General features: G+C 40.7%; 2 protein-coding genes across 2 annotated transcripts; one reads left to right on the top strand and one right to left on the bottom strand.

The window, feature by feature from the left end:
* Positions 1-110: 110 nt before the first annotated feature.
* Positions 111-5,331, bottom strand: mfsd9 (major facilitator superfamily domain containing 9). Its single transcript, XM_047601526.1, has 6 exons — positions 5,200-5,331; positions 4,222-4,309; positions 3,663-3,706; positions 2,527-2,656; positions 1,940-2,149; positions 111-1,845 (listed from the first exon to the last, which is right to left on the bottom strand). Exons 1-6 carry the CDS (start codon positions 5,284-5,286, stop codon positions 983-985), a joined length of 1,422 nt encoding a protein of 473 aa, XP_047457482.1. The 5' UTR covers positions 5,287-5,331; the 3' UTR covers positions 111-982.
* Positions 5,332-8,475: 3,144 nt separating this feature from the next.
* tmem182a (transmembrane protein 182a) lies at positions 8,476-13,425 on the top strand. The gene is made up of 5 exons (XM_047601602.1): positions 8,476-8,831; positions 10,138-10,261; positions 11,286-11,384; positions 11,465-11,602; positions 11,929-13,425. The coding sequence occupies exons 1-5, from the start codon at positions 8,673-8,675 to the stop codon at positions 12,153-12,155; spliced, it is 747 nt and encodes a 248-aa protein (XP_047457558.1). The 5' UTR covers positions 8,476-8,672; the 3' UTR covers positions 12,156-13,425.
* The last annotated feature ends 13,676 nt before the right edge of the window (positions 13,426-27,101 follow it).

The raw sequence follows: 27,101 nt of genomic DNA, 5'->3' as shown, positions 1-27,101 counted from the left end.
GAAATGTGACACAACTGCATCTACACCTGAAGATAAGATGAGAAAGTGTGCGTGTGTGATCTAGTTAAATGTATTTATTATAACATCCAAACCAGCATAGAGTCAAAACATATAAAAAACGTCTTTTATTACTTGTGATTTTGTTTGGCATTTATCAGACATGTACTTCAAGGATTCAGTGTTTGCAGAAACGTTAAAGACAAATTTTCCTTCTTGTCCGGGAGGCGAATGGGTTCGTTATAAACGGAAGACGAAATACAGCGACGGAACCAAACGAAACTTCTTTATTTAAATATCTCCTCGGATAAATTAACAAATCTCTAGTAAGTGTACAATTTTTAAGACATTCACCCATACGCTACTAGTCAGACGTCTGGACACACCTTCTCAGTGTAGTCCAAACATTTGATTGGTAGTGTATCTGCATAATACCACCATGGGAACCATTTCTGATACAGTTCAGAAGAAGAAAAAACTGCTATTGAGGTAAATTTGTAAAAAAAAATTAAAAAAAAAAAGGTACAGCAATCTGCCTTATTGCCACTTGTCATGGACTTTCTTCATAGTTCCATCTTTTTTTCTGAAGTGTTTGGGTGAAGCTGTAGTTATTTTGGTTCGTAGTGTAAATTCATTGGGATTTGGACGTGTAGTTGTTACAGAATTGCATTAAAACCACAGCGTCAATCAAGTATTATGTTTGTGCCGACTGCGCAGACTGCAGCACGTTGGGGAAACGCATTTAACCTCGCAGCTTAGCCGTCACCTCGACGCTGTGCTTTTGATTCTGTTGTCCCTGAGAGAAGGACTGTAGTGCTGGTGGAGACGGGCGTCTGACGCTCGGCATCCTGTCGGAAAACTTTCTTCGGTGGGAAACGCTGTCCCCTCGATGAGTCCCGCCCTGCTCATCGTCACAGCTGGCCTCCTGCAGATAAGTGCACTTCTCGGAGTGGCAGATTTCCAGAATTTAACTTAATTCAGTTACTCAGAGTTTAATAGTTTTGGTCGTCCCTCTCCCGTCCCATTTAGGGATTCTGTTGAGCAGTAAACCGACGGCTGCCAGAGCCAGCACTACTCCCAGGCTGGGTGGGCCGCAAGGGCTGAACTCCTGGGCCAGACCGGAGAGAAGAGGGGCCAGGACCCGACCCACGGCTGTAACTGACTGCCCAGCTCCGATCAGAGTCCCGCTGGCCTGCACCCCTCCCCTCTGCAGCTCCAGGTCCGTGATGCACGTCCGTCCGATAGTGGTAGAAATGGCGAAGAAGGTGGAGGTGAGCAGCACCTGCCACACGCTCGGCGCCGCCGCGTACAGGAAAATGAGCGAGCAGGTGAGCACCGTGGAATGAAGCAGGAGGGCAGACATGTTGTTCCCATAGACCTGGGTGACCGGCCCCACCAGGAACCCAGCCAGGGCGCCTAAGGTGCTGCTGTAGCTGATCAGGTAACCTGTCATCTTTGGCTTAAGTGAGAAACGCTCCTCCATGGCCAGAGAGAAGTTGCTGTAGTAGAGCATGATAGCTATGGCCATCAGAAGACGCACGAGGAAGAGGTCCCACATGTCAGAGGAGGCCACCATGTGGATTTTGGAGCCCACTGAGGACAGCTGTCTCCAGACAGGCTGGAGCAGAGACACGTCCCTCCACCTGAGACCACCGTAAGACTTCCCAGGAGTTCTGGAATGCGGTTCGGTCTCTGTTGTCAACACCGGGAGGTGGCTGTTCGCATGGGAGCCGTTGTGTGCAGACTTACTATGGTGGTTGTCGTGACAACCTTTATTGATGTTGTTGCTGGAGCTAGTGCCATTACAGTAGGCTAGCGTTTCACTCCATGGAAGCATCCACACCAGCCCTGGAACGACGAACACACTGTATTAGATATTTATATATATATATATATCAAATAAAATAGAAATCAGTCATTTCTCCTTTAGTTTTAGACCCACCAGCATTAATTAGGAAGATGGCCGCACAAGTGAAGGAGGACGTATAGAAACCTCCTTCGTGCTCGGTGAGGTAGCCACCCACCACGGGGCCCAGGATGAAGCCGACGCTGGAGGCTGCATTGAAGTGTCCCATCACCAGAGGGCGCTCTGACTCTGACACCAGATCAGACAGCAGGGCTCTGCAGATGGACAGGGAGTGCTTGAACAGCCCTGAAACAGAAGACAGTGAGAAGTGAGCTGCCTGACTGATTCTGCTTTATGCTCTCAAATAATGTGTCAATAATCCATGAGAGTGTGATACTAAACCACATATTGAAGCAGCTGAAGATGAAGTTTCCCAAGAGTACGTAAAATATATAAATAAGTAGCCACCTTGACTACGTTGTACAACAGTACAAGCACATAAACTCCTTAATGATAACAAACCAATAATATAGTGAACAACGAATTGTTACTTGATGTTGCTCCAGATTCTCCAAGATACTTTCAACACAATACTAGAGGCACTGCCTTAAGTAGTGCGCCCATAGTAAAAGGAAACACATAAGGTCTGCAGCTGAACTCCTGCACCCTTTCCACCAACCTACCCACGGGTATCCGCGCGAGGATGAACAACGCGATGCTGCTGGACATCCCCAGCAGGCCGTAGCCCAGAGCGCTGAGCAGCAGACAGGTGAGCAGGGAGTTCCGCCGTCCCACCACATCGCTCCAGCTGCCCTGCCAGTCACACAAGAGGAAATGTGATGCAAATAAAAAACACACACATTGGAACACAGGTCTATTCAGTGAGGGGGCGTGAGACACGGCGAACAGGAACGAAAAGCGCCAGAGAAAACGTGGAGCGCTAACTACATTTTTGAGTCGGATTTTGTTTCGAAGCTACGTGGGCGTTCGTTTTTCCTAAAGATCAGCTGACTCAAAATATGAAGCGCAAAGCCAAAAACCTTGGGATTCCTCTGTAAGCAGCAGCCGAGACTGTTATACAAGTCTTTATTAGATTCTCGCCCTCTCTCTCACTCACACACACACACACACACACACACACACACACATAACCATCTGATGAAATAATGAAATTAGAACCAATTGAGTTTGCTGTGTTCTGCGTGTAGCAGGGTGGGATTATCATAGTGGCCCAGCTGTTCACGTATCCCTACATTAATCAGGCTCCAGCCGGATACAGGAACCAACACATGAGTCCTTATCTGTTTAATTTGTCGCATGACCTCTGAAAATTACACCAATTTCAGGAGCCCTGGGCGGCAGGAAAGAGACGCAGAAAACTTCAGAACGTCCCACTGTCCAGCGCTGCTCGGGTGCGGTTTTTGAATGATGGATTTTTCATCATCGCTCCACTGAAAGGTTTATTTGCTGCTAAAACACGCATCCACTCAGGGGGGGCGGCGTCAAGAGCTTTAAGATCGATTCCTGTGCAAAGCGAGGGAATTTGTGCAATTTGCGGCTAACCGGGAGGGATCTCGTGTGCGTGCATGGGTGTGTGTGTGAAAGTGTGGAGACTGGCCGCATTGTGTGACCACAATCAACCAAAAACAGCCAGTGTTTATTGTCTCCGTGAAATACCAGGGATGACATGGAATGCGACCATTTTGGCCACTAACTGTGAGCGTGTCTTGTCAAGCAGGAGGGACTGAATAGGGGGTTAAGACGCAGAGAAAAAGTTCTTCTTTTTTTTTTCAGAGAGAGAAACAAAGTCCATACTTACAACTATGGTGCTGGAGAAAAGCTGCAAGATTCCATATGTGGATCCTGCAACAGTTTAGTGTAAGTTAGTTTTAATTTAATCTACTGGGGGGAAAAAAAGTATTTAAACACAAGATGTCGCCAAAATCTTACAATTCAACATATTTTGTTAATATGTAACTTACCGGACCGTCCCATACAACATTATTGCTTCTCCTAATCAGGGATATAGAGTAATACGTCAAATATTAAGCTATATTAACTATGACTAAGAAATTAGATTTGCTCTCATTGCTTCCTCCTCCTCCTCCTTCAAGGCCTAAGGTTCTGTGCAATTTATAATCCCCCTATCTGAAGAACATTTGGCTTAAAAATTCATCAACTGATTTATCAATTTGTGAAGCATTTGTCTTCATAAATTAAATATAACCAAATGTCTCTTGTAAATCACTTTTATTATTATTTAACTGGTTTTATCAGCCTAATTCTCCATTAACGGTTATGTCACTCTGAGGCCTGACTCCAGAGGCCGTGTGTTACCCAACTTAAACAGATTTCTACCAATTATCGACGCGACTCACCTACAATACCGGCCACCGTGGGACTTGCTCCGAGAGCCTTCACGTGATGGCTCAGCAGTGGGATGATCATGCTCACCCCAAACAAGTCCTAAAGCAAACAGAGAGAGTAAACAATAATAATAAAATTGACAATGAGCCCTGTTACATCGGAACCCAGTAAAACTAGAAAGACGCAAGTCAAGCTAATAATGCAAAGCCATTGTTCGCCAATCAGCAGCCACAGAACCCCGCAGCTCATCCTGTTTATCTGCATTGCTGAGATCAGAGGAGCTCTTGCCAGAGACTTGATTGAAGTCACACAGCAACTCATACAGTGTTCTAACACGACCCATTATAGAAATTGCTTAATCTTTGGCAGCATTGCTGTTCTGTTCTTTCTTCTCTTCCCTTTGTGCCAAAAAATCTAGACTGCATGGATCCTTTTAGTCACCTTTAATTAGATGATTGTTAGAAAGGTATGCAGCCCAAGGTTAACTACAGCACAATAGAATAAGCTGTGTTTTTATTTTATTTAATTTTTTTAATTCAGGAAAGCGTCAGCCCATGGAGCAACACATTTTACTGACAGTGATTCTTTAAAGAAGTAAACGTCAAAGTGTCACAATAACCTGTCTTGTTCTATTACTTCTTCTTTCTTTTCTATGGATGTACACATGCTTACAACACGCACACACTTGCTGGAAAGTCAACAACTCTCTCGTGTACTTAAGCAGGATCTAGGCAAATATAAGCATTTAACATTCAAGGATTTTTCATTAGCATAGTATTTAAATTCATATCAATGAAATGCACGTCTTTGTTTCTGTATTATTTGAAGTTGACTTTTTCATATATGTTTCTAATTAATACCTACCGGTATTTCATTGATTTTTTCCCCCCTTGTTTACCTGATTTATGAGAGCATGACTACATGACACCACACAGCTCACCCAAACAGCTAAAACGACCAAGCGACCAAGTCCTCACGTAGCTACTCACCATGAATCCAACCACATAGATACATTGTATTATTCTCGTCCGTCCTCTTGGCTTCAGAAAAAAAGTCCTACATTTGTGGTTGTTCATCCTCCCTCTATGACAGCACGGAAACAGTCAAGGCGGAAGCGCTCATCAGCCTGTACTAGTGGTGGGCGGACCGATCCGAGCATCGATAACATCGATACCGACCTTGGTATCTGCGTTGATCGATATTAATGTAATGGGATCGATACTTAAGTTTAAGTTTTTCTCTCATACGAAGTCGAAATGAAATATCAACAAGTTGTACTATTTGCCTAAAGGCGATAAGATGTAATGTTGACAAAACAAACCTGTGTTTAAGCATATGAAAAAGAAAGCACAGAGCTACAGAAACGGAGAAGGAAGAAAGTTTTCCAGACCCAGAGGCGGGATATGTTGTTGAGGCCTTTCAGTTTGTCAGAGAATAGATAGATAGATAGATAGATAGATAGATAGATAGATAGATAGATAGATAGATAGATATGAAAGGGAGAAATGTTGTCTAATTTTTGTATCATATTGTACACACTAATAATTTTACATGTTTTATAATATTTGTTGTTAAGTGATAATTTTGCACACTTTGTTTATTTAAGACAAAAAAAAAACCCAGAAAGAACTGAAAACTCTCAACCTGAAAAATTATTTGTTTTCATTTGTTCTGTTGTAATTTTGTGTCGTTTCTGAACAAATATATGACTAAAATATTTACTTATAAGCTTTGCCCTGGATTTAAACTGAGTAATAACCGAAAAGGCAAATCACAAAGACCTTTAAAGGTCGTGACATTTTATCCAGATTTAGATTAATTCAGATTAATTATTAAAAGAAGTCTCGATATCGGTATCGGCGTTACTAACCATGTATTTACTTGGTATCGGATCGATACCAAATCTAGTGGTATCGCACAGCACTATTCTACTGTAAGAAATCCCAAATACAAACACGTCCCGGCAGCGATCTCACATGCAGGGGTGGCAACGAACTCCAGGATTTAATATCCGCACCACAAATAGCGTGTGCATTGTTAATGCTGGGATATTTTATAGGGAAAACTAAACTCCAGAGATAATGTTGAGTGTTCGAGTCGTAGTTGATTTCTCAGGCGCTGACCTGCTTTGTTGTCTGATCCAACCCCCCCGCGACTCCTCAGATAGATGGTATCGTCCACTGACGCAAAAAGACGGAGCTCCTAGTCTTAAAAGCTCAAATGGATGACAAACGTGAAATTTCTATTTATCGCAGAACGTTAAATTGTTAATTATCTATCTGATTCAATTAGTTTATTATATTTTAAGAAGCAGCCTTCATTTTAAAACACATTTCATACTATAATATTTGAAGATGTTTTCAGTACAACCTTAGTCTTTGTAAACTGACTCATCTCAAATAATTGTAACGTTGATATTTATGCTCACTTTAAATAGAATATTTTTAACTATTTTCATGTGTGTTTTATTAATAAACCTTCAGATTACCTGAGACCGTTGTTACTTCTCCGCCACCTGCTGGAGTGTCACGGCATTACCACAGCATCACAACACTCATCGACACGTTCATTGTGTGTGAAAAAGCAGCAGTGTTGCCTTGTTCACACTGTGTGCATTGTACAGTCACTAGACAGTTAATTTGGTACAAAAAAGACATACTCTGATATTATAGTTCTGCACTAAACGTTAGCTTTGTGCTTAGCTTTGGAGGATGTAGTTTGTGTAGCTGTTAAATTGTAATTACCTAAACCCAGAAGTGATCCTGTTATTTAGCCTGAAAACAGAGTTGAATAACAGCTCTCTCAATTATTTTAAACAAATGCTGCATATCATAACCTTCACGAAGTTAACAGTTAGTTCAGAGCTGTTATATTGGAATGCATTAGTTTTCACAAATGTACCTAATGAACTGGCGAAAAGTGAATGTTGGATCATATCGAAACAGAAACAGTATATTGTTGTGCTACCTGCAGAGTCCAGTTCATTTTAGCTCAGCGTGTTTGAGGAAACTATACTGTGTGTGTAAATGTAAAATACATTTTAATGAAACATCAGTTAAGTCCCAAACATAGGATCTGGTATCATCCATGTACGATTTGACATAAAACTGACCTTTTTGACTAAGGACCAAGCACTTATATAAAAAATTATAATACAGTATACAAACTACAAATATTTCAGAGATCGTGTACAGTTGTGTGTTATGTGCAGTCGACTTATATCTGTGTATTTACTTTACATTTGCCAGTTATACTTAAAAACAAAGAAAGAAAGAAACAATTTGTGTAACAGGCAATATCCAATCAACAGATGGAACTTAAATCAAAGCGGCTGATTTTGTAACCAACAAAAATAACAAAGTGTGAGTCTTTTGTCAGACAAGATAGTGGCATTTAGTAAATCACAGAGCTGAGCGTTTAATCCTTTACACACACACACACACACACACACACACACACACACACACACACACACACACACACACACACACACACACACACACACACACACACACACACACACAGACCACTGAATGTGGGTGGGGGGCTTCTGCCTGAGGGAGGCCTTCAGTCACATCAGTGTGTAAATTAGCCAGTGTCTACATCTAGGTTCACTGCTAAATATTCCCTTTAGATGCTAATAAACAAGATGTTTCCCTAAACTCACTCTAACCACAACTGACCACAAAATTGTATGTTTTTAAAACATTTATTGACGCTCGCAAGTAAAATCTGCTTTCTTTCTCAAGAGGATAAAAGTTGTACTATCCAAAGACTCATATTTAGAATGAGAGCCGGTTTGTAAAACTTATTTTGGCTTATATCATGTGTTATGTCTGTTCTCCTGTTGTCTGATACAACACAAAGTTTAGTTACATGAACGGCCGCATTTACAGTAATCACTAACACCCTCTTTACGGGAAATGATAGCTGCTGCTGCCTGTGTGTGTGTGTTTATAAGTGTCTTGCCCTGGAGTGGCAGAGGTTTCAGGCAGGGTGTTGTAGGATACTTTGCTCCTCTTCTGTCCTCTCAGTCTGCCCTCACATTCCCGTGTAAGACGTTAGGTGTCCAGTTGCCACCGGCTATTTCTGCGCTGATCTCCTCCCTTCACACTCTCGAAATGCTCCACACATTCAGCTCCTCTGTGGAGCGGAGCAGCCGCCTTCAAATCAGACGCCGAAAATAGTCCCGTTGTAAGGGGGGGTGGGTGGGGGACCCCAGTGGAGGGTCCAAAGAAGTCATGTGCACAACTTTGTCCTCTCATAACATACACAGAGAGATAGCAGAGGAGAGGAGTCAGTATCCAGGAACCTGTGGAGAACCAGCAGGACAGACTCACTCAGTGGATATAACACAGCTCAAGAGGAGTGGCTGCTTGTGCCTCACTTTGTCACATACACTTGCTGTAGGAAGAAAAGACTGACTGAGTCCTGCTGCCAAGTGGCTTATCAATCCCGGACCATGAAGCTTAGTGTGGCGTTGTTTTTTGCAGGCTTCTTCGGGGCGTTGGCAGCTGTGTTCACACTCCTCGCTTTTGGAACTGATTACTGGCTTCTGGCCTCAGAGACGTGCCACCCAAACCCTGACGGATCTGTTGGCCCAGGCGGTGTGATCATACAGGTGGGTGCAGCAGATCAAGGAGACCCAGAAGACAGACATTTTTTCAGTATTTCTAGATTTGAATTTACTTTTTAGGTTGAAAACTTTTTTCCTTTTCTTTTTTTAAATCTCCTGGAACTGAAGTGAAGATGTGTTGTTGTTTTAAATCCAAGAAGCAATCTAGTAATTCTATTAGTTTGTAGTTTTAGTTAAGCTTTAAACCGTGTGTAGAGAAGTTGTTGGTTCTCTAATCCCAAACACTGACATCGACGATTAAATATTATATGTTAAAACTAGACAGCTTCTTCCTCTATTTTGGAACCAGTTGCTCCGATCACTCTTTCAGCGGATAAACTGTGGGCTGGACTGGAGAGGCATCCCTGCAGGTCCCCTTCATGTAACGAGACACTGGTTAATGTAGCGTGTGTGCAGCTATGCAGTGATTGAAGACGTAGCTTGTATCATGTGCCCCTGTTATGGAAGTACAAATACCAGTAGTCTCCGCGGAATGATACCATATTAAATATCACCGACCAGAACATACTTAACTTTTCACTGAGGACACCGATACTGAAGTCGAGCACGATGGCAGCACAATAAAACCAATATGGTACAGGGGTGAATACAGTATATTATAATGCAGCATGATCTTGTATATGTGTAATCACATATAAAATTATGTTCATACGCCAATTTGAAGGTAAGAAAACCAACAGGGAATCCAATCAGAAATGCAGTTTAGAAGTCAGTGTATTAGAAGTGTTACAACTGTATTTTTATTAATAAAGTAAAGTAAAATTCTAGATAAAATGCTTGCGGGAAAAAAGGCAAATTTTATACCCTGCCTTGCCTGGATTCAGCTTAGCTTTTAGAAGCTTGAAGGTCAAAGACCTCCGGTGTTGTTTCTTTAAGGGGAGTTTAATGGATGACACAATAGGCTGTTTAGGATGTGCTTTTTTAAATGTGCAAAAATAGCAACATCCAACAATGAGCATTTCCGGAACGAGAACATCCCTGAACCTGCGCTCTCACGCGACCCCGAGCTAGACCAGGGGCCGGGGCGATGCTAGCTCAGCTCAACCCTTGACCTTATTTAACAGCTGCTGAGCCGCTCCTAGACATCATGGCAGCAAATTGCACACCTGCCTCACATCATCTTGAACAAGCCCTCACAGGCTTTAATTTGCGGCAGCAGGCGGGGGGCGGGGTGGTGGTGGTGGTGGTGGTGGGGGGGGGGGCGTCCATAGGTTTTCACATATAAACAACATTCTGCAGCACCATCCCAACCCAGTGAGTGTGATCCATCTCTTTCTTCTGTCTTTTTCAGCGTGGGGATGTGGTGGTGCAGCAGGACAGTAACAATGTCACCTTGTACCACGAGGGCTTCTTCTGGAGGTGTTCCTTTGGGGGCGACATGGATGATGAGAACCTGCTGTGGAAGCTCTGGTTCAGTGAGTTTTGTTGCTGTTTGCGTTGATTTGTAGCTGCATTTAAATGTTACATGCACCAAATGTTTAAACGGCTACATGTGCCTTGGTCATTCATAAAGGTGTGCAGGCTTTAGGTGCCATTGCTTATATTTATTAGATTATTCAGACATCACAACGGGTATAAAACTCCGCAAAACAGAAAATCTAGTTGACTTTTTTTTTTTTTTTTTTCTGTTTGGTTTGGGAGGGTAATCTCATGTAAAAAGTAGTTTCAGTTACAGAGCAGACGTACTTCCTACTGGTGTCTCCCTTACAAAATATACAGAAACCTGTTTGAAGCTTGTAAAATTATGAAGAATCATAAAGAAACTTTTATGCTACATGTGCTATTAAACTGTTAAAGGCATTTCCAATAGCTATAAAGCTAGGGGTTAAATTAGCCATTGGAAGATTTCTGTTGTCTTTTCTCTGAAGCTTACACTTTCAAGATTAAAAACTATCCTGCTAGCACACAGTCACATGGCAGCTCGACAACTCCGATGTCTGTTTTTGATTCGCTGCCGTTTTTGTCCGTTCGCTGACTGCATTGTGGCAGGAAAAACCTTCTCATGTGACTGTTTTGAGGTCGCGCCATGTGATGTTATTCTGGTCGCCCGTCAGGTGATCGCGTGTCATCTATTTTCTGACGGGGGACTTTGAATGGTGGGCCATTGTCGGATTCGGCCTCAAGAAATGAAAGGACCTTGTGAGGATCTGTGGAATTTCACATGTTGGGAGAGAAGAGAGGAGACCAGGGAGAGAATATAAAATCAGTGCACAGTTATGTCATTGTGTCAGTTTGGTTCATGAAAGACTTGTCAAAAGGAGAGTCTCACAGAGAGTAAGAAGAATAGGAAACACATTTTCAAGAGGTTAAATCTACAAAATGAATGCAAATAGCCAGCGCTCACTGTTGGCAGTGTACGACGCGTGCAGTTTTTGTCTCTTTTAATTTCTATATCCATTTATCACGGAGCAAAAATATATATATTCTTTCTCTTTGCAGCAAATCAGCCTCACTCCAAGGTCTGCATGCCCGCCTACCTCTTCCCATTCCCCGTGTCTCATCAGACCCACAATGCCACAGCCTATGAGTCTGCCATAAGTGAGTATTTATTCAAGTTTGCCTTCAGTGGTTTTCCTCAGCGGCTCTAGAAACAGTTGGCTAACATCTCTCTGGTTCAGTCTACAGAGGCTTCTGGAGCGTCTTTATGCTCATCGGCGTGGCAGCCGTAGCGCTCGCTGGGTTCATCATCATCTGTGCTGCTCCATTTGCCAGCCACCACTTGTATAAAGCGGGGGGTGGCCTCTTCCTGGCATCTGGTGAGTGTGCACACTTGAGTGTGCTGGATGTAAATGTAATAGGACTTTTTTTTTTTTATATGGGTGAACTTTGACCCCTTTAGAGTGATCTGAGATGTCTGATTACTGGATGCTTTCAAAACGTATTGTAGCCTTATGAAATACAATAAACTGCACAGTTAAAGATGTTTTACCCATGGATACAATGGCATCTTTAACTTAAAATGTAATTTGTGACGTAATTGATACCTTTTATTTTTGTTATATAATTTTAAATTCAGTCTCATTCTTCCTCTTCCTTCCTGCACCCACTGATTAAACATTTCCTGTGTTTCTCTTCTCTGCAGGTCTTTCCCTGCTCTGTGTGGTGGTGATGTACGTGCTGTGGGTACAGGTGCTGGATGTGGTGGAGGTCTACATAGACTCCAAGCGCTCATCATTGTGTCCGGGCTTCACCCTGTCCCTCCACTATGGTCTTTCCTTCATGTTTGCCCCCATCGCCGTCTTCTTCTGCCTCCTGGCCGGCCTCCTTTTCCTCCTCATAGGCCGAACCCTCCAGGCGCACTACAACTGACTTGAAGCAGCAGGTTAAAAGGAAAACACTGTAGTGTTCTTACAGACAGATTTTGGTATATTCACAATCTTCCTGCCGTGTAAAAGCAGGTCTCTGTAGATTTCTTTTTTTTGGCAGATTTGTGGTATAAATGATCTGACCTGCTCGGACAAAATGAAGAAATGAATAAAGGATCTGAGCCCAAAATGGCATCACAATTACACGCAGCATAAGCTACTTTGATTTGGGACAGGATATGCAATTCAAAACTTAATGCAATTCAAAACTGAAATATTTAGAAATGGTGCACATGAATTTTAATCCTCTGTGTCGGTGCGTTATGGGTTCATGAAATGTTGAGGAAAGACGTTGTTGAAAGAAGCATTTTCTCTTTGCTTGGCAATATAAGTTAAACTGACTGTACACTGGCTGAACAAGTAGTGAAATAGATTTACTTAGTACTGTAATATAAAATGTGCACAATGAAAAGCAAAGTGTCTATTTAATGCTCTCTATATACAGTAATTGGAGGCAGTGTGTTCTGACCAGCAACCTTTTCCAAACCCATGGTATTACAGATATAATTATATTCAACGGTATATTCAAACCCCTATAAGCAAATTCATCTGTAGCATGTCAGTTTCTCAACAGCCCTACTCAATTATAATAAAAATTAAACTCTCAACACTGCATCACAAATGTAAAAAAAAAAATAAAATGAAATGACCTCAGAAGGCCACTGCATTTTACGTCAAATATTTCTCAAACAGAAGGAAATAATATGCTTTTTGAGACTATTTGCAGACGTGCATTAATACACATTTTGCCGTTCTGGTCAATGTTGACTGTATGACAGCAGGACAGCATGTGTGCGCCAACACAAAATGAACTACAGTGCCCATGTTGGCGCTGGAGTGTGGCAAATTCAGCTCTGTTTTCAGTGGTTTTTGGACAGCTTTAACGTCCACAGAGGAGCAATACCAAGCTCTGAACACACAGAAAAGATTTGTTGGCACTCAGTTTATTGTTATTGGGTCGTTTTTAGTTGATAGAAAGCAGAACGATAAATATCGAGTTAATCCATAAAATAAATCAGTTTGAATGTACAATGCCTAATATTTTCTGCTTTTTGTGCAGTTTCTCTATCACACTGTTGCGGTTTGAAGTGAAGCAACACGTTTGTTAATGATGATACTTTATTTTTTGTTGTATATGAGATTGTGATATAATGTTGTGTTCTATCAAATGTTTTTCAGTGACGTGTTTGAAATTAAAATGACATGGTGTAGGCTTTCGTGTGTAAAATCAGTCATTTTATCATTGCTGCATAAAGGTATTTGCTCCTTTTAACGGAGGAGTTTCAAAAGATGGTGTTGGATATGTGTAGTCCTAGTTACAATAACGTAGAGGAAAAAGCAGAGATTAATTTTCTCATATACTGTAAATAAGAATTATGATCAGTGAGCAAAACATTAACTAAAATACATTGATTCTAAGCTAATTTTCCCTTTATTTATTTTGGTGGGGGATAAACAGTCTTTCTATGAATTTAGATCAATGAACTGGGGAAAAAATATGAAGCAAATTACCACAAGATGGCACTGCGCTCTCACTTTATTTACAGATCAACCTGCGCCTTGAGAGGCAGAAATCCCATTTTGCTTATCTTGAGACTACGTGGAGTGTATGTGGCGTTATGCATTTAATCACAACTTCAGAGGTAGGATCTGCAGATGAAAGAATTCACACCTTTGCTGACAGACGGATGGTAATTTCACTCATGAATGGAGCATTTGATCAGGATCTGAATGGACTCCTGTGTTGACTCTCATGTGCCTGCATCAACTCCGCGCCTTTCAAGATTTATAATGTACTTATCATCATACGTACGGAAATGCATCTCCGGTTTGCCTCAGAATGCAGGAGGGAGTGACACAATGTAAGGCAGTGATTATTTTGTGAGATTGCCTTCACGGGAGACTCTAATGATGGAGATTCACACTCCCAAATTTAGTAAATTTCGATCCCCATGCTAGACCACATCAACTTCAGCTCAGCCATATGAGAAGCTATATTGAGGTAAATCAGTGCAGGTCATTGCAAAAGGCCACAAAGGTCTGCAGCTGCTAATGAATTGAACAATAAGATCACAAGATTTGTCCTGTTTGAGGTTGGAGTGGTCCTTTCAGCTGAGTCTCCCCTAGGAAGCAGGGTTCTCATTTGGTGGACTTCCTGATTTAAATTGAATCATAAGATAAAAAAAAAAAAATAAATAAAAAAAATCTTTTAATCATCCCTCTATCCATTTCCAAGTGAGAGTGTGTGACAAAGAGAAAGACAGACGACGACAGAAACAGAGAAAGAGAGAAATGAGAGGGAGGAGTGTAATGCAGGTGTGGAGCCGGCCACCTCCAGCAGCAGCAGCGGAGCCGGGCCTCGCAGTCAGTAATGTCATCAGAGTGGGAGTCCCAGCTGAATTCGGCACTGTTCTGCATGATTGCCCATGATAATTGTGTGTTGATAGGGAGCGCCGGAGATGGAGTATAATTTCCACCGAGAGATTCCTAAACAAATACCTGTGCTCAGCAGAGGGATGGAGTGCAGCAGGAGGTGAGGAGGAGAATAGTGGATGAGGGGAGATAGAGGCTGAGAGGGTAACACCAGCTCCACAGAACAGAGGAGGCGGAGGAGGAGGAGGAGGAGGAGGAGGAGGAGGAGGAGGAGGGAGAGGTGGTCTCGCTGCACATCCTATATGTAATGCAACTAAAGCCAGAGACTATACTAAAGAAAAATGCATACAGACATTTATGGATTTCCTACAAAATCAAACAAAACTACGGTGGCCCTGAAGGTTGTATTTAAGCACAGTTTTGTCCAATCAGAAACAATAAATGTACCCTGAAATGTCGTTGTGTTTTGTGAAATATCGTTGTGTTTTCTGAAATGTCATGTTTTCTGAAATGTCATTGTGTTTTCAGAAATGTCGTTGTATTTTCTGAAATGTTGTTGTGTTTTCCGAAATATCGTTGTGATTTCTGAAACGGTTGCATTTTCTGAAATGTCGTTGTGTTTTCTGAAATATCGTGTTTTCTGTAATGTTGGGATTTATGTAGTGTCATTGTGTTTTTTGTAATGTTGTTGTGTTTTCTGAAAGATCATTTTGTTTTCTGTAACGTCGTTGTGTTTTCTGAAATGTCATGTTTTCTGAAATGTCATTGTGTTTTCAGAAATGTTGTTGTATTTTCTGAAATGTCGTTGTGTTTTCCGAAATATCGTTGTGATTTCTGAAACGGTTGCATTTTCTGAAATGTCGTTGTGTTTTCTGAAATATCGTGTTTTCTGTAATGTTGGGATTTATGTAGTGTCATTGTGTTTTTTGTAATGTTGTTGTGTTTTCTGAAAGATCATTTTGTTTTCTGTAACGTCGTTGTGTTTTCTGAAGTGTCGTTGTGTTTTCTGTAGTGTCGTTGTGTTTTGAGTTCCAGGGCCACCATACAAAACAGAACAGGAAATAATGCACTAGAACAGATTGTTACAAAGTGGGACACAACGAAATAGGACAATCTAGTAAAGTGGAAAAGAGACTAAAAGAGAACAGACTAGAGTAGATTAGATAACACTAGAGAACAGAACTGAACTGATTGGAACGGTCAGGAACAGAAACAAACAGAATCCCCTGGAACAGATGGGGTCATAACAAAACCAAAAAGATCCCACAGTTTAACACAATATAACATAACAAATTAGAAAAGAATGGATCAGAACAGATGAAGAACAGACTAGTGTGAAGCAAAAAAGACTTAAGCAGAACAGAAATTAGACTGGAGAACAAAACAAAGAAGGGTGTGACATAATTTTAAGTGATTGATCAATTAATTGATTTAATGACATCTATTGCATTCATTTGCTGAATATATAATTCTATCTACAATCCATGAGTATCAAAGCATTGTTCACTTAAAATATCTTCTACTGTGGTTCAATGTGATTCATGCATTTGCATTGGAGGCTTGATGATTTCAATCACACATTTGAAAGCGGCACGCGGGAGGAAATGTTGCTTCTAAAGCAGTTAAGTGTAGCGAAGGTATATGAATGTACAAAACAGTCATCTAGTATCAAACTCTGAATGTGGAACTCAGGAACAACAACAGAAATACCCTGCTGAGTAGAGGGGAACATTTAATGCAAAAATATACGTTCATAAAATTATAGAAAAGATCTGAAGGAAGTCATTGATATAGAAAAGAACATTTCATGTTTTGATCTTTATGTTTGGACACAGAAAACCTGAAGTACGCTGGAACCGATGGCCTGTGCACCTCAAGGCGTAGCATGTTAGATAGCTTTGGGATCCATGTCAGTATATAGTGTGCGTATATTGCCGTGTTGTGTTGAGTATGTATGAAGGAATCGAGAAAGGAGGTCTACAGAGGAACAGAGATTCCCCCGCGAGACGCGCCCTTCACTTCCTCTGGTCAAGAAAAGAAGATAAGTTCAGCTTTCAGTCAACACTCGTATATTTAACCTTGGGGGAGGATTGAGTTAATTGGAAAACACTCTTTGCCTGAGCGCTCTCACCTCATGGCACGTCGTGTAGTTATCATAGCTTATCTTCCAAATGTATCATAATCCCGCATGACATGCAAGTCTGATTTCATTTAAATCTGATTACTATCAACTCTCAGAAAAAGCAAAGTATTTGAATTGCATGAACAATATGGCAAGTCATATTACACGCTGCTTTCCTCTTTAGAGATAGTTTTACATAATTTCCCATTCGTTTTGAAATAATGAATAGACAATGGGCTGTATAATTGTGAGAATTTACAATTCAGAGGACTACGTCGTATAATCACCATGCATAATTCAGAGAGCCGAGCGCATAGGTCACCGGTGGCAGCGGCACAAAAAGTAACTCAGGATCCGCCAAACAAACAGCTGAAAGTCTACACATTTATCCGCGCGCTGCTCGAAACCGTTCAACAAGATCTCTTTGATGAAACAACGCATTCCTTAAAGATCACAGAAGGGACACAAAGGCGTCCAATTATCTACATCCGTCATATATTATCACTTTCGGCCGTCAGATTCTTTCAGTTGAGTTCAGAAAACTCACTGATGTGTAAAGAGGCGCTGGCAGTATAAAAAATGGTTATTACATTGCTGGCCAGCCAAAGCTACACCTGTATTGAGTGGCTCTTTTCTGCCCCTCTCACATCCTCTGGCCTCACACCTCAGTTTGTGCATATAAATTACATTCCAAAGTGCGTCTGGATAGCCCTTGTTCATACGCAAGGTCTCTTGTTTCAAAGGCATGCTAATGTCTTTCGCGGTGAAACTCCTCTCAGCGCCTCTCTTTTCACTGCCAAAGCAACTGTGTAGGAGATGATTGGAACTCCATCTTTCCCCCTGAATATTCATACACTTTTAATGGCACATGTGTATCCACAAATCTTAAACAAAGAGCGATTCCGAAGCTGTTTTTACCTCGTCGCCCCTTTATTTAAAACCCGTCCCGTGCTGTTTCCAACGATCCACACTGTGTTAGCGCTCACTAGTCACGCATTTCTCACTTTATAATTCTTTCCTTGGGATTGCTGTGCTTCAGCACCGACTATTTCAGCTCCATATTTGGGTTTAGCCTCCCCTCAAGCAATTAATTAATGCTACAGTACAAACAGCCGATGGATTTGGTCATGAATATTCAAACAAAACCTCCTGCATTTGATTTCTTATGCAGCGTTGTAACACTGGGCGTTGCTGAGGCAGCCATCAGGGCTTCTGAGTCACCGGGGGTTTTGTGCATAGGATTCATCCGCCCCGATGTCAACAGTAAACCTGTCCCCACCTTTATCCGACAAAGTGAGAGTTAACAAGACGTCACGCTGAAATGTGACATTCTTTCAGTGTAATTATCTTTTATATTTTAGTTCTTGATATTTGCTCCCATTTGTCTTATTTCATTGTTTAATGGCTTTGAATATTTATTTTAATTTTATTAGAAGGTCAATTAACACGCATCTATGGTGATAAATTGTTAAATTAACAAATTAAAGAAGAGGAATCAATATTGCAAAAAAAATTTTTTGCATTATTAAATATGAGATAATATGTTTGTAAAATTACATATTATTGTTCTTTTTTCCCCTAATTATTAAATTTTTTCCCTTATTGAAGCTTTCGATTTACAACAAAATTGAGCTTTAACGTGTTTTTAACTGCTCATGAAGCCATACTTTCTTAAGATTGTATAAAAAGTTAATCTTTTAAAAGTACTTCCCTCTTTACAGTCTAATTTAAACAGTTATTTCCGCAATAAGCATGTGTGCTCTTCCACTCTGACGAACCACAGCCCCAGAGTGTGTGTTTTAATGTTACGCATGTTTATTTATGCCCTTTTCCAAGAGGGGACTGTCATATCTGCTAGTCTTAAACATGTCAGTGTGTGTAAATGCATAAAAAAATAATACGAAAAAACAAACAACGACGAGCGCTGTTTACCATATTTAATAGAAGATAAATATACAATTCTAATGCAACTATTCAAATGACTCCTACTCCCTTTGTTTCGCTCTTCATGTGTATTCATAAGAGTTGCTGCATGTGCAACCCTATTTCATTAGCGTAACATTTATGAAAATGATGTATTGAAATTACAGCAAATGCAGGCCTATTATTAACACTTGAACTACATCTGTACCGACGTTAGAGTCGGGTCGACGTGATATTAACAAGGGTGACTCAAGTTCCAGACCTCTTGGGCTCAGGTTTCCAGAGAACACGAGCAGGATATCTTTCTTTTTGCTTGATGTAAATATGGCTCTGATTAGGACAGGAAATACTTTGTAAAAAAAAAAGTTATAAACTTGTGAATGAAGGTGGTTGAACTCAACGATGAATTGTAACGCTACAGTACTTGATAAATTAAATCAGAAGTGAATTTGTTGCAGGGCTAGATGAGACAAAAGAAACATAAAGAAAAAAAAAAGACACACAGAAAGCAGCACGAGAGAAGGAATCAGAAGCAAAGCTACGGTTAAGTAATAAATATTAATTTCAGAGCCGGGCCGAAGGCTTTACCTGCATTTCCTCTGTGGCGGCCTAGATGTAAAACAGTCCTTGTTTTTGGCGATCCAGATGAATGGAAGTAAGAGTAATGTTACGATCCTTTTACCACAACAAGCTTCACGTGAGTCTTGGTCCTGTGGCGGCTGCCGTGCTTTTATACCGGCTTCAGCTTGCAAAATTATACCTTTGACCCCAAGTAAGACTGACACTCCTTGAAAGTAAAATCCTGCAATGGTAAGTAATAAGTAAGTAAGTAAGTAAATGCTAAGTAGACTTAGTATTAATTCAAGTATAATGATATCTCCGACTCGGATGCTGGGGAAAGGAGAAAGCAGTGAATAATGTATCCACATGCAGATTAATATGTTCATATATTCATTTATTAATTCATACATTTGAATTGCAGCTTAGTTTGCCCTTATACTTGCCATTAAACATATCTTTTTATTTATTTTTCGGTCCGGCATTAAAATCTACTCTCTATAGCGTTTAATCAGTTGTATGTTTATTCAAACTTTGGGAGCACAATGAAGCTTTCATTATTCACATCACCCTATAAGATGTGTGAATTTTTCTCCTTTCACACTTTTCCCCTTTGTTGAATTTTTGCGCGACCTCATGTGTTCTCCCTCCTCCGCGTCGTGCTCTGTTCTGGTTTCGGAGTCGGAGGAAGAACTGAAAGGAGCCGGGTGAACAGAGCGCAAAGTTCTGCAAAGTTTTACAAAGCAGAAAGAGAACGCCACCCGAGGAGGAACCCGCTGGTCTTGAGGCTGCCGAGGTCACATGCCAGGGGGTAACATACGAGGGCTGAGAAATGTTACCGTTGATAAATAAACATTATTTAAAAGATCTGTCAGCTCCTGTTAGAACGTGGCCGTGGTTCATTTGTTTCGCTGCTCTGAGGGTATAAGGAATATTTAATCACTCTCCTGAATGACATGAATAATCACAGATACCATTTTCTGGAGGCCGCACACACACGGGCGATGACTCGTGCGCTGAAGATTTGCATACCATTTAAATTTGTGCGCTTTTGAACAACAAGTTCAAATGTAACATACTTTTACAAAGCATACATGTTTTCGATCAGATAAAGGTAAAACCGAGGGACAGAGCTTTACAAAACCAATAAGAATATGTCATTAAACTACAGTGCAACTGTTTGTAATACGTCTTGTGTGGACGTATACTAAGGAGCAGCACCAAAAACAGGACAAAAGGAAAATAACTGCAAATGCAAGAGAAATAATGATAAAAAAAGTATTAAAGGATACACAACTTTATCTATGCATGACATTTAACCTTTTGACTTCCACACTAAGAAATAGTTATGATTAAATTTCATTCAATCTGTATTAATAGTGTGCACTGCAACCTGAGTATTTTCACATATCATCACTAAAAGGTTTGTACAGATTCATACACTATAAATAATGAAGCTGTGTGATGTATATTTTTGAGCTATGGTCATCTGTTTAAAAGCACTACAGCTCAAAAGGTATATAAAAATATATATAATGTGTTTACACATGGGCAAATATGTGTATCTTACAAATTGAATGACGAGCGATTTTTAGAAAATGGGTACAAAATAATAAATTAAGCACTTTATTGTCTACTGCTACTGCTACAAAAAAAAGCTCAACCGCATGGTTACAATGCCAGCCGAAGGGTTAACATAATTCAGGGACTGTATTTATAGTTTTATAGTTTTCTGCACATGCCGGTCACGGCTTTGATGTCCCCGAGCTGGCTACATTGCCAGTAATGGTGTTTCATGTTGCAGAATGTCCTACTGCAGGTATTGTCCGCCATCGCTGCAGCAAATGAACCACGTACGCGCTGTACTGTACTGTATGTATGAGCTATACAGCACTGGTGTGGACTGCTCCCCTAAACAGAGCTACAGATGGCAACAATTCAATTAAAGGTCTGGAAGATATGCAAAAGCGACTCTGAGACTCCACGTCCAGGTCTTCGACTTTGGCAACAATATAAAGAAAAATGGCAAACTCTGTATAAAAGCTTCTTAAAAAAATATTTTTTAGTTTCCTTTGTTTGGTTATAGTTTGTATGTAACCCCCTCCCAGCACCGTCGCCTCTCTGCCTCTCCACACACACGCAACAGAAGATGTCTCTAGATGCTAAAAGTCTTGAGCCCAGTGGCGCACACTGGACACCTGCTCGTTGGCATGGTGACATCTGAGCCTGTGGGACGACCAAAGGGGCATCTGTTCAGCAGACAGAGGAGCTGAACGGGTTGTCCTTGGCAACAGGCTTCAGAGCAGGACTTGGCATCTGCACACACGCTGGATAAATGAGAAGGGTTTAACTGTATTATTGGGAAAATATTTGCCCCCGTTATGTAATATGTTACCTATCTATCGAGATAAATATATCAATTTCCTCTACACAGAGCTTCCTTCTTTACTTGGCTACATAAATCGATAAAACCTGTTTTTTTTTTGTGCACATTTTTTGCTCGGGTGTCTTTGGTTGGTTGTGTACATGTGTATATATAGGTATTTAAGATTCATCCCCAGCTGTTGAATTAATGCGTTTATTGCCAAAGGTGATGAATATACACACTGGTAAGCACCTTATTTCCATCTACTACAAATACAGTATCAGTATTTTGTGGATTTGCTGCGAATGCTTTCTCAGTCTGCATCCTCTCATTCCTTTTTAGTTTCAATGCTTCCATTCTTGCCACATAATGCATATTCAGCAGCCTTTCTTCAACTTTCTGGAACATCTTTCTTCCCCAACTTAATTAACTTGAATTGATCAATTGAAATTGATACTGGTTGCTTACCCTATGTGTATGTTACACCCGTCTGTGTCACATTTTAAAAGCAGCGCCGAGTGAAGCTGACCTCATCCTCCTGCTTTAGTGCAACAAAGATTTTTCATGCCATTCGCTCACTGCCACTCTTTTAAGTGCAAATTTATGAGGCATCACAAAAATGTAAACGTTAATCTGGTGCTAATGGAGTTGTGAATAAGAAATGAATGCACACCGCATTAACAAATATAATAATATAACGAAGTTTGAAGGTGCGTCACCTGCGCTCGTCTCCTTTTTTAACCTTCACTAAATGCTTAAGCAGCATTTTATTCTCATTTTAGTCCCTGGGAATACATTTTCTCACAGTGAGTTTAATATCTTTTTCCGCATTATGTGCCACAATGATGGATTATCTTGATTGTAGATCCGAGCGTTGACAAGACGGAGAGGAGGGGAGAAGCAGAATAAACCGTCTTTCGGTGGCGTTTGCCCAACTTCACAGACCTATCAACGCAGGACAATAAATCTTCTGAATGCATATTTAACACTGAATCAATGTACAGTGTAGCTTGAAGGTTAACCTGCCATTTGTTTGAATTTGTTATTCAAATACAGCCTGCAGGGTGTGGCAGCATTTGTCCATCCAAAGCGCACGGTTCAGCGGTGGTCGTTGAGTTAGTGCAGAGAGGGGATAAAACATAAAGCGGGACTCCAGTCTAATCTATTAAAACTGATCACTTACTTAAAGCTCAGCTGATCATCAGGACCGGAAGTTAATTTTAAATCTCAATACTCCTGTTTCTAAAGTTTCTCAAACAGTTAAACTTTTGCTTTAGCAAAGTTGTCAAGCACATACAGACATTATATATTCGGACCTTCTCATTCAATGTTTTTTCTTTATTTTACTTTGTTCTACATTGTAGATACATGCTGACGACATCAAATATATGAAGCAAGAGTTATGGAATTGTGTAGCAAAGAAGAAAATGTTAAGTAACTCTAAATATGTTTTATATTTTATATTCCTCAAAGTGGCAACAGCTGACAGTGCTGTAATCCCTTGGCCTTCTCTCAGTGATCTTCATGATGTGGTCACATGAAATGGTTTTCACTTTTGCCTCGTCAGGGTTCATTTGTGGAATTTCTTGCCTCCTTAATTCTTAATGGGTTTGCATTGTGCATGCAGAAGTCAGGTTGGTACGCAGCTGACAAGTGTTACAATTCATATTATGGCAAGAACCAATCACCTAAGTAAAGAGATATGTCAGTGCATCTTTATTTAAAGGACTGAAGGTCGGTTAGTCTGGAAAATTACAAAAACTTCGAAAGTGTCCAAAAACCATCCAGCGTTACGAGGACCGCCCCGGGGAAGGAAGACCAAGAGTTACCTCTGTTGCTGAGGATCAGTTCATCCGAGTCACCAGCCTCAGAAATCGCAAGTTAACAGCACCTCAGATTAGAGCCCAGACAAATGCCAGACACATCTCTACATCAGCTGTTCAGAGGAGACTGCACGAATCAGGCCTTGGTGTTCGAATGGCTTCTAAGAAACCACTACTGAGGAAAAAAAAAACAAGCAGAAGTGATTTGTCTGAGACAAGAAACACAAGGAGTGGACATTAGACCAGAGGAAATCTGTGCTTTGGTCCAAACGGATGGTCTCTACATGCATGACTCCCACCGTGAAGCATGGAGGAGGAGCGTCACTGGTGACACTGTTGGGGATTCATTCAAATTTGAAGGCACACTGAAACAACACACCACAGCATCCTGCCGCGACATGCCATCCTATCCAATTTGCGTTTAGTTGGACCATCGTTTACTGTCTAACAGGACAACAACCCCAAACACACCTCCAGGCTGTGTAAGGGCTATTTGACCAAGAAGGAAAACCATTTCAGATGACTACCTCATGAAGATCATTCAGAAAATGGCAAGAGAACTTAAAATATGAAACTTGTTTTGAGTTATTTCACAGTTTTTTTGTTGACTACATAATGACCTATGTGTTTATTCGTAGCTTTGATGTCTTCATTGAGAATCTACAATGTAAATAGTCATGTAAATAAAGAAAAACCATTGAATGAGATGGTGTGTCCCAACCTTCGACTGTATAAATATGCCCAAAGAGATCTAAGCTATGAATCAAAGAGAGAAAGAAACATGCTCCATCACTTTGTATCATACTCCTTTATTTGCAGACAGTTATAAAAGAGTTTTAAAATAAATGCTCAGGCGAACCTGAGACGCCACTTTTTGTTCCGAAAACTACGTTACCCATCATGCATCCGTCACAATTAGGCGTGCCAGGTGTGTTTTGCTCGTCGCAGCTAACGTGGCCTCGGACGGCAGAAATGAGCAGCAATCTTCCGAGCTCCGTAAGTTCACTTCTTTCTAAATTCACACGTCCAGATGTTAAGTCACAACAACGGTCCAGATCTCGAGTGAGTCTAAATGATGCCGACAGCTCGTTGATGATTTCATGCAGCACCGTCTGGAGCCACAAAAGGCTTTAGACAAACTTTTTCTAACCGGTAAAATCCACATGTTCCACTTCACGCTTAAGAATGAACGTTCAGAACATACGCAATGCAGATGTAATGGACTTTACAGCTATAGGGAACTTCTGTCGCTTTCACATTGATTCACATTGACTTTGAGCATTGTACACCAATCAGCCAAAACATTACAACTACTAACAGGAGAAGTAAACAACCGTGAACATCCTGTGGCTATCCAATGTTCTGCTGGAAAACATTTGGACTTAGACATGTGCCACCCACCTAGACCAGACCAGACCAGACCAAACTAGACCAGAAACCACCACCCCATAGCAATGACACCCCAGCAGGATGCAGACTGACACAGTCACACACACACAAACAGTTAAGGACCAACTCAGAAAACATGGATAAAGGACGCTGAATGGTCTGTCATACCTCTTAAGCAAAAAAGCTATCATGTCACGTTTGTCAAGCAAATTGCCTGACAAAACTGCCCTAGCTAACTCCATCTCCACTTTCATGTTTCATGTAAACACGATCCAGGACACAAAACAGGACACTCTTGGACAGAGTATCTGTCATCCAGATATATCTGCTGGCTGCATTGAAAGCCTTAAAAAAATTGGCAGTTGCTCCCAGAGATCAAATCATCGTGTAATGCTGCTTTGAAAAGCTGAAATGTGAGACAAACATTTAAAAACTTAACTGATATAAGAATTTTGTCTTAGATCAGGTGGGAAAATTGCATCAGAAAAAGAAGCTTCTTATCTTAAAAGATCAAGTATATTTAAAAAACAAAACAAAACAAAACACGTTTGCAGATTGTTCTTATCATATTGCATTCAATGTGAAGCTATTCAAATAATACACAAGTTCAAATATTTTTATTTTTATTTCAATATAAACGTACATAACTGGTGTGGGTGTGTATGTATAAATAAATGTGTATGCATATAAATATGTATCACTGAATGAGCGTAGTGCTGACTGGAAAAAAAACGTCTTCTGCCTCCATTTATCCCTTCACTAAAATACATTCATGTCAATTTGTATTTAAAGAAATTTAAATTTGTGGTAGAAAATTAAAATATATATATAAAAAAAATGTCACCCAAAGATTTTGCGACTCCCCTACAGTAACTCTGCGAACCGACTAGGGGACCTACGATTTAAACACTTACAAGGAATATATTTGAATCTAACAAGAATTTTGCAAATTAAATTTATGTGTTTTCATATCGATGCTCATTTGCAATATTAATATTCCTTGTGAATGTCTATATTGCAACAGGTGAACAAATATCAGGTGTATCTCGAGGCTTTAAGTCCTACTCACTCTTTGTTTAAAAGTTGTGCAAGTATATGTTTTGATCAACACCATCACATCAATAAGTAATAATTTTTCTTTTGGTTCTCATATAGTTAATACACACTTGACAAAAGACACTTGTTTTCCACTTTGGGCAGCAGAATCTGCTCCAAAGCTTCTTGTTGTGGGATTATGACGCCTTGTCCTGTTAACTCGTGTTCTGTGAATCGGAGCCGCTAATGACTTAAGGAGCATATTAGCTATGGGTCGTTTGCTGAGCAGCACAACAACACGTTGCTCACAGTTTCTTCTTTAATTAAGGATTGGCTAAAACACCGGTCCCCGTGGTCCCGACACATTACCAATACTCATGTGTTTGGGTCGGATGATGCTTTAAACGCCCCCATGTGGACTGCAGGTTATCCCACCACTGTCTGATAAGAAGTGCATGTGACCTGCCCATCTACGCGTAGAGGAGTGTGTAATTCATTTCCTTTGCATTCGGCGTATGCAGGTGTTCTCTGTGTAGGTCACAAGTTCACCTTCATTTGTGAGCAAACGTTCATATTCGTACACAGAGGGGGGAAAACCCCGGTCACATCCTCCCTCAGTCAAGCCGTGATCAAGCACAAAGTCAGATTTGACTCTAAATAATACATGACTCGTCTTCTCATAACCCCCCACCGGGACACAGAGGAGAGGGAGCAGGTTCAAACATCCTTCCTCATCTTCCTTCAAAGTGCTGCCTTCATCTTGGCTGCTGCCAGATTTTCTGCCACTGCTTAGACCTAGAAATATCAAGAAGAGTGGAATGCTGTTCATTTCACTGCACGTTCGTCCTTAATCTGATGGAATCTCTTTGATTGGGAGAACATTTCATACATTAGATGAGGAAGGTACACTTAAGACTTTCATTGTATAGAAGTAGAAACTAAACCCAAATGAACACTGGTTTATTGAAGGCCAACGGTGATATTTCCACCATATGGGGGTGAAGCATGCAGGTTCTCCTCCAGGAAATCACACAGACATTATAGATTCTATAATGTTGTTCACGATAATGTTATTTTTATTCATCGTATTTTATTTAAGTCTTTCCCATTTCCTACGAGTCTTAAATGATGACACGATTGAGGCTTTCGGGAAACCCAGATGGAGTGGCAGTGGCATTGATGATATTTTTTATTTTATTTTATTTTTCCAAATGGGGTTTGAGGATGGAAAGAAGCAGCTTCGCCCACATACTAATGATATTTTATGTCCTCTTTGTTCAACTTGGAAGCATTTGTTTTGTG

The sequence above is a fragment of the Mugil cephalus genome, chromosome 12 (assembly GCF_022458985.1).
Source record: "Mugil cephalus isolate CIBA_MC_2020 chromosome 12, CIBA_Mcephalus_1.1, whole genome shotgun sequence".
Classification (NCBI taxonomy): Eukaryota; Metazoa; Chordata; class Actinopteri; order Mugiliformes; family Mugilidae; genus Mugil; species Mugil cephalus.
Note: the sequence above shows the minus strand (reverse complement) of the source record. Positions and strands in the feature narration are given on the sequence as shown.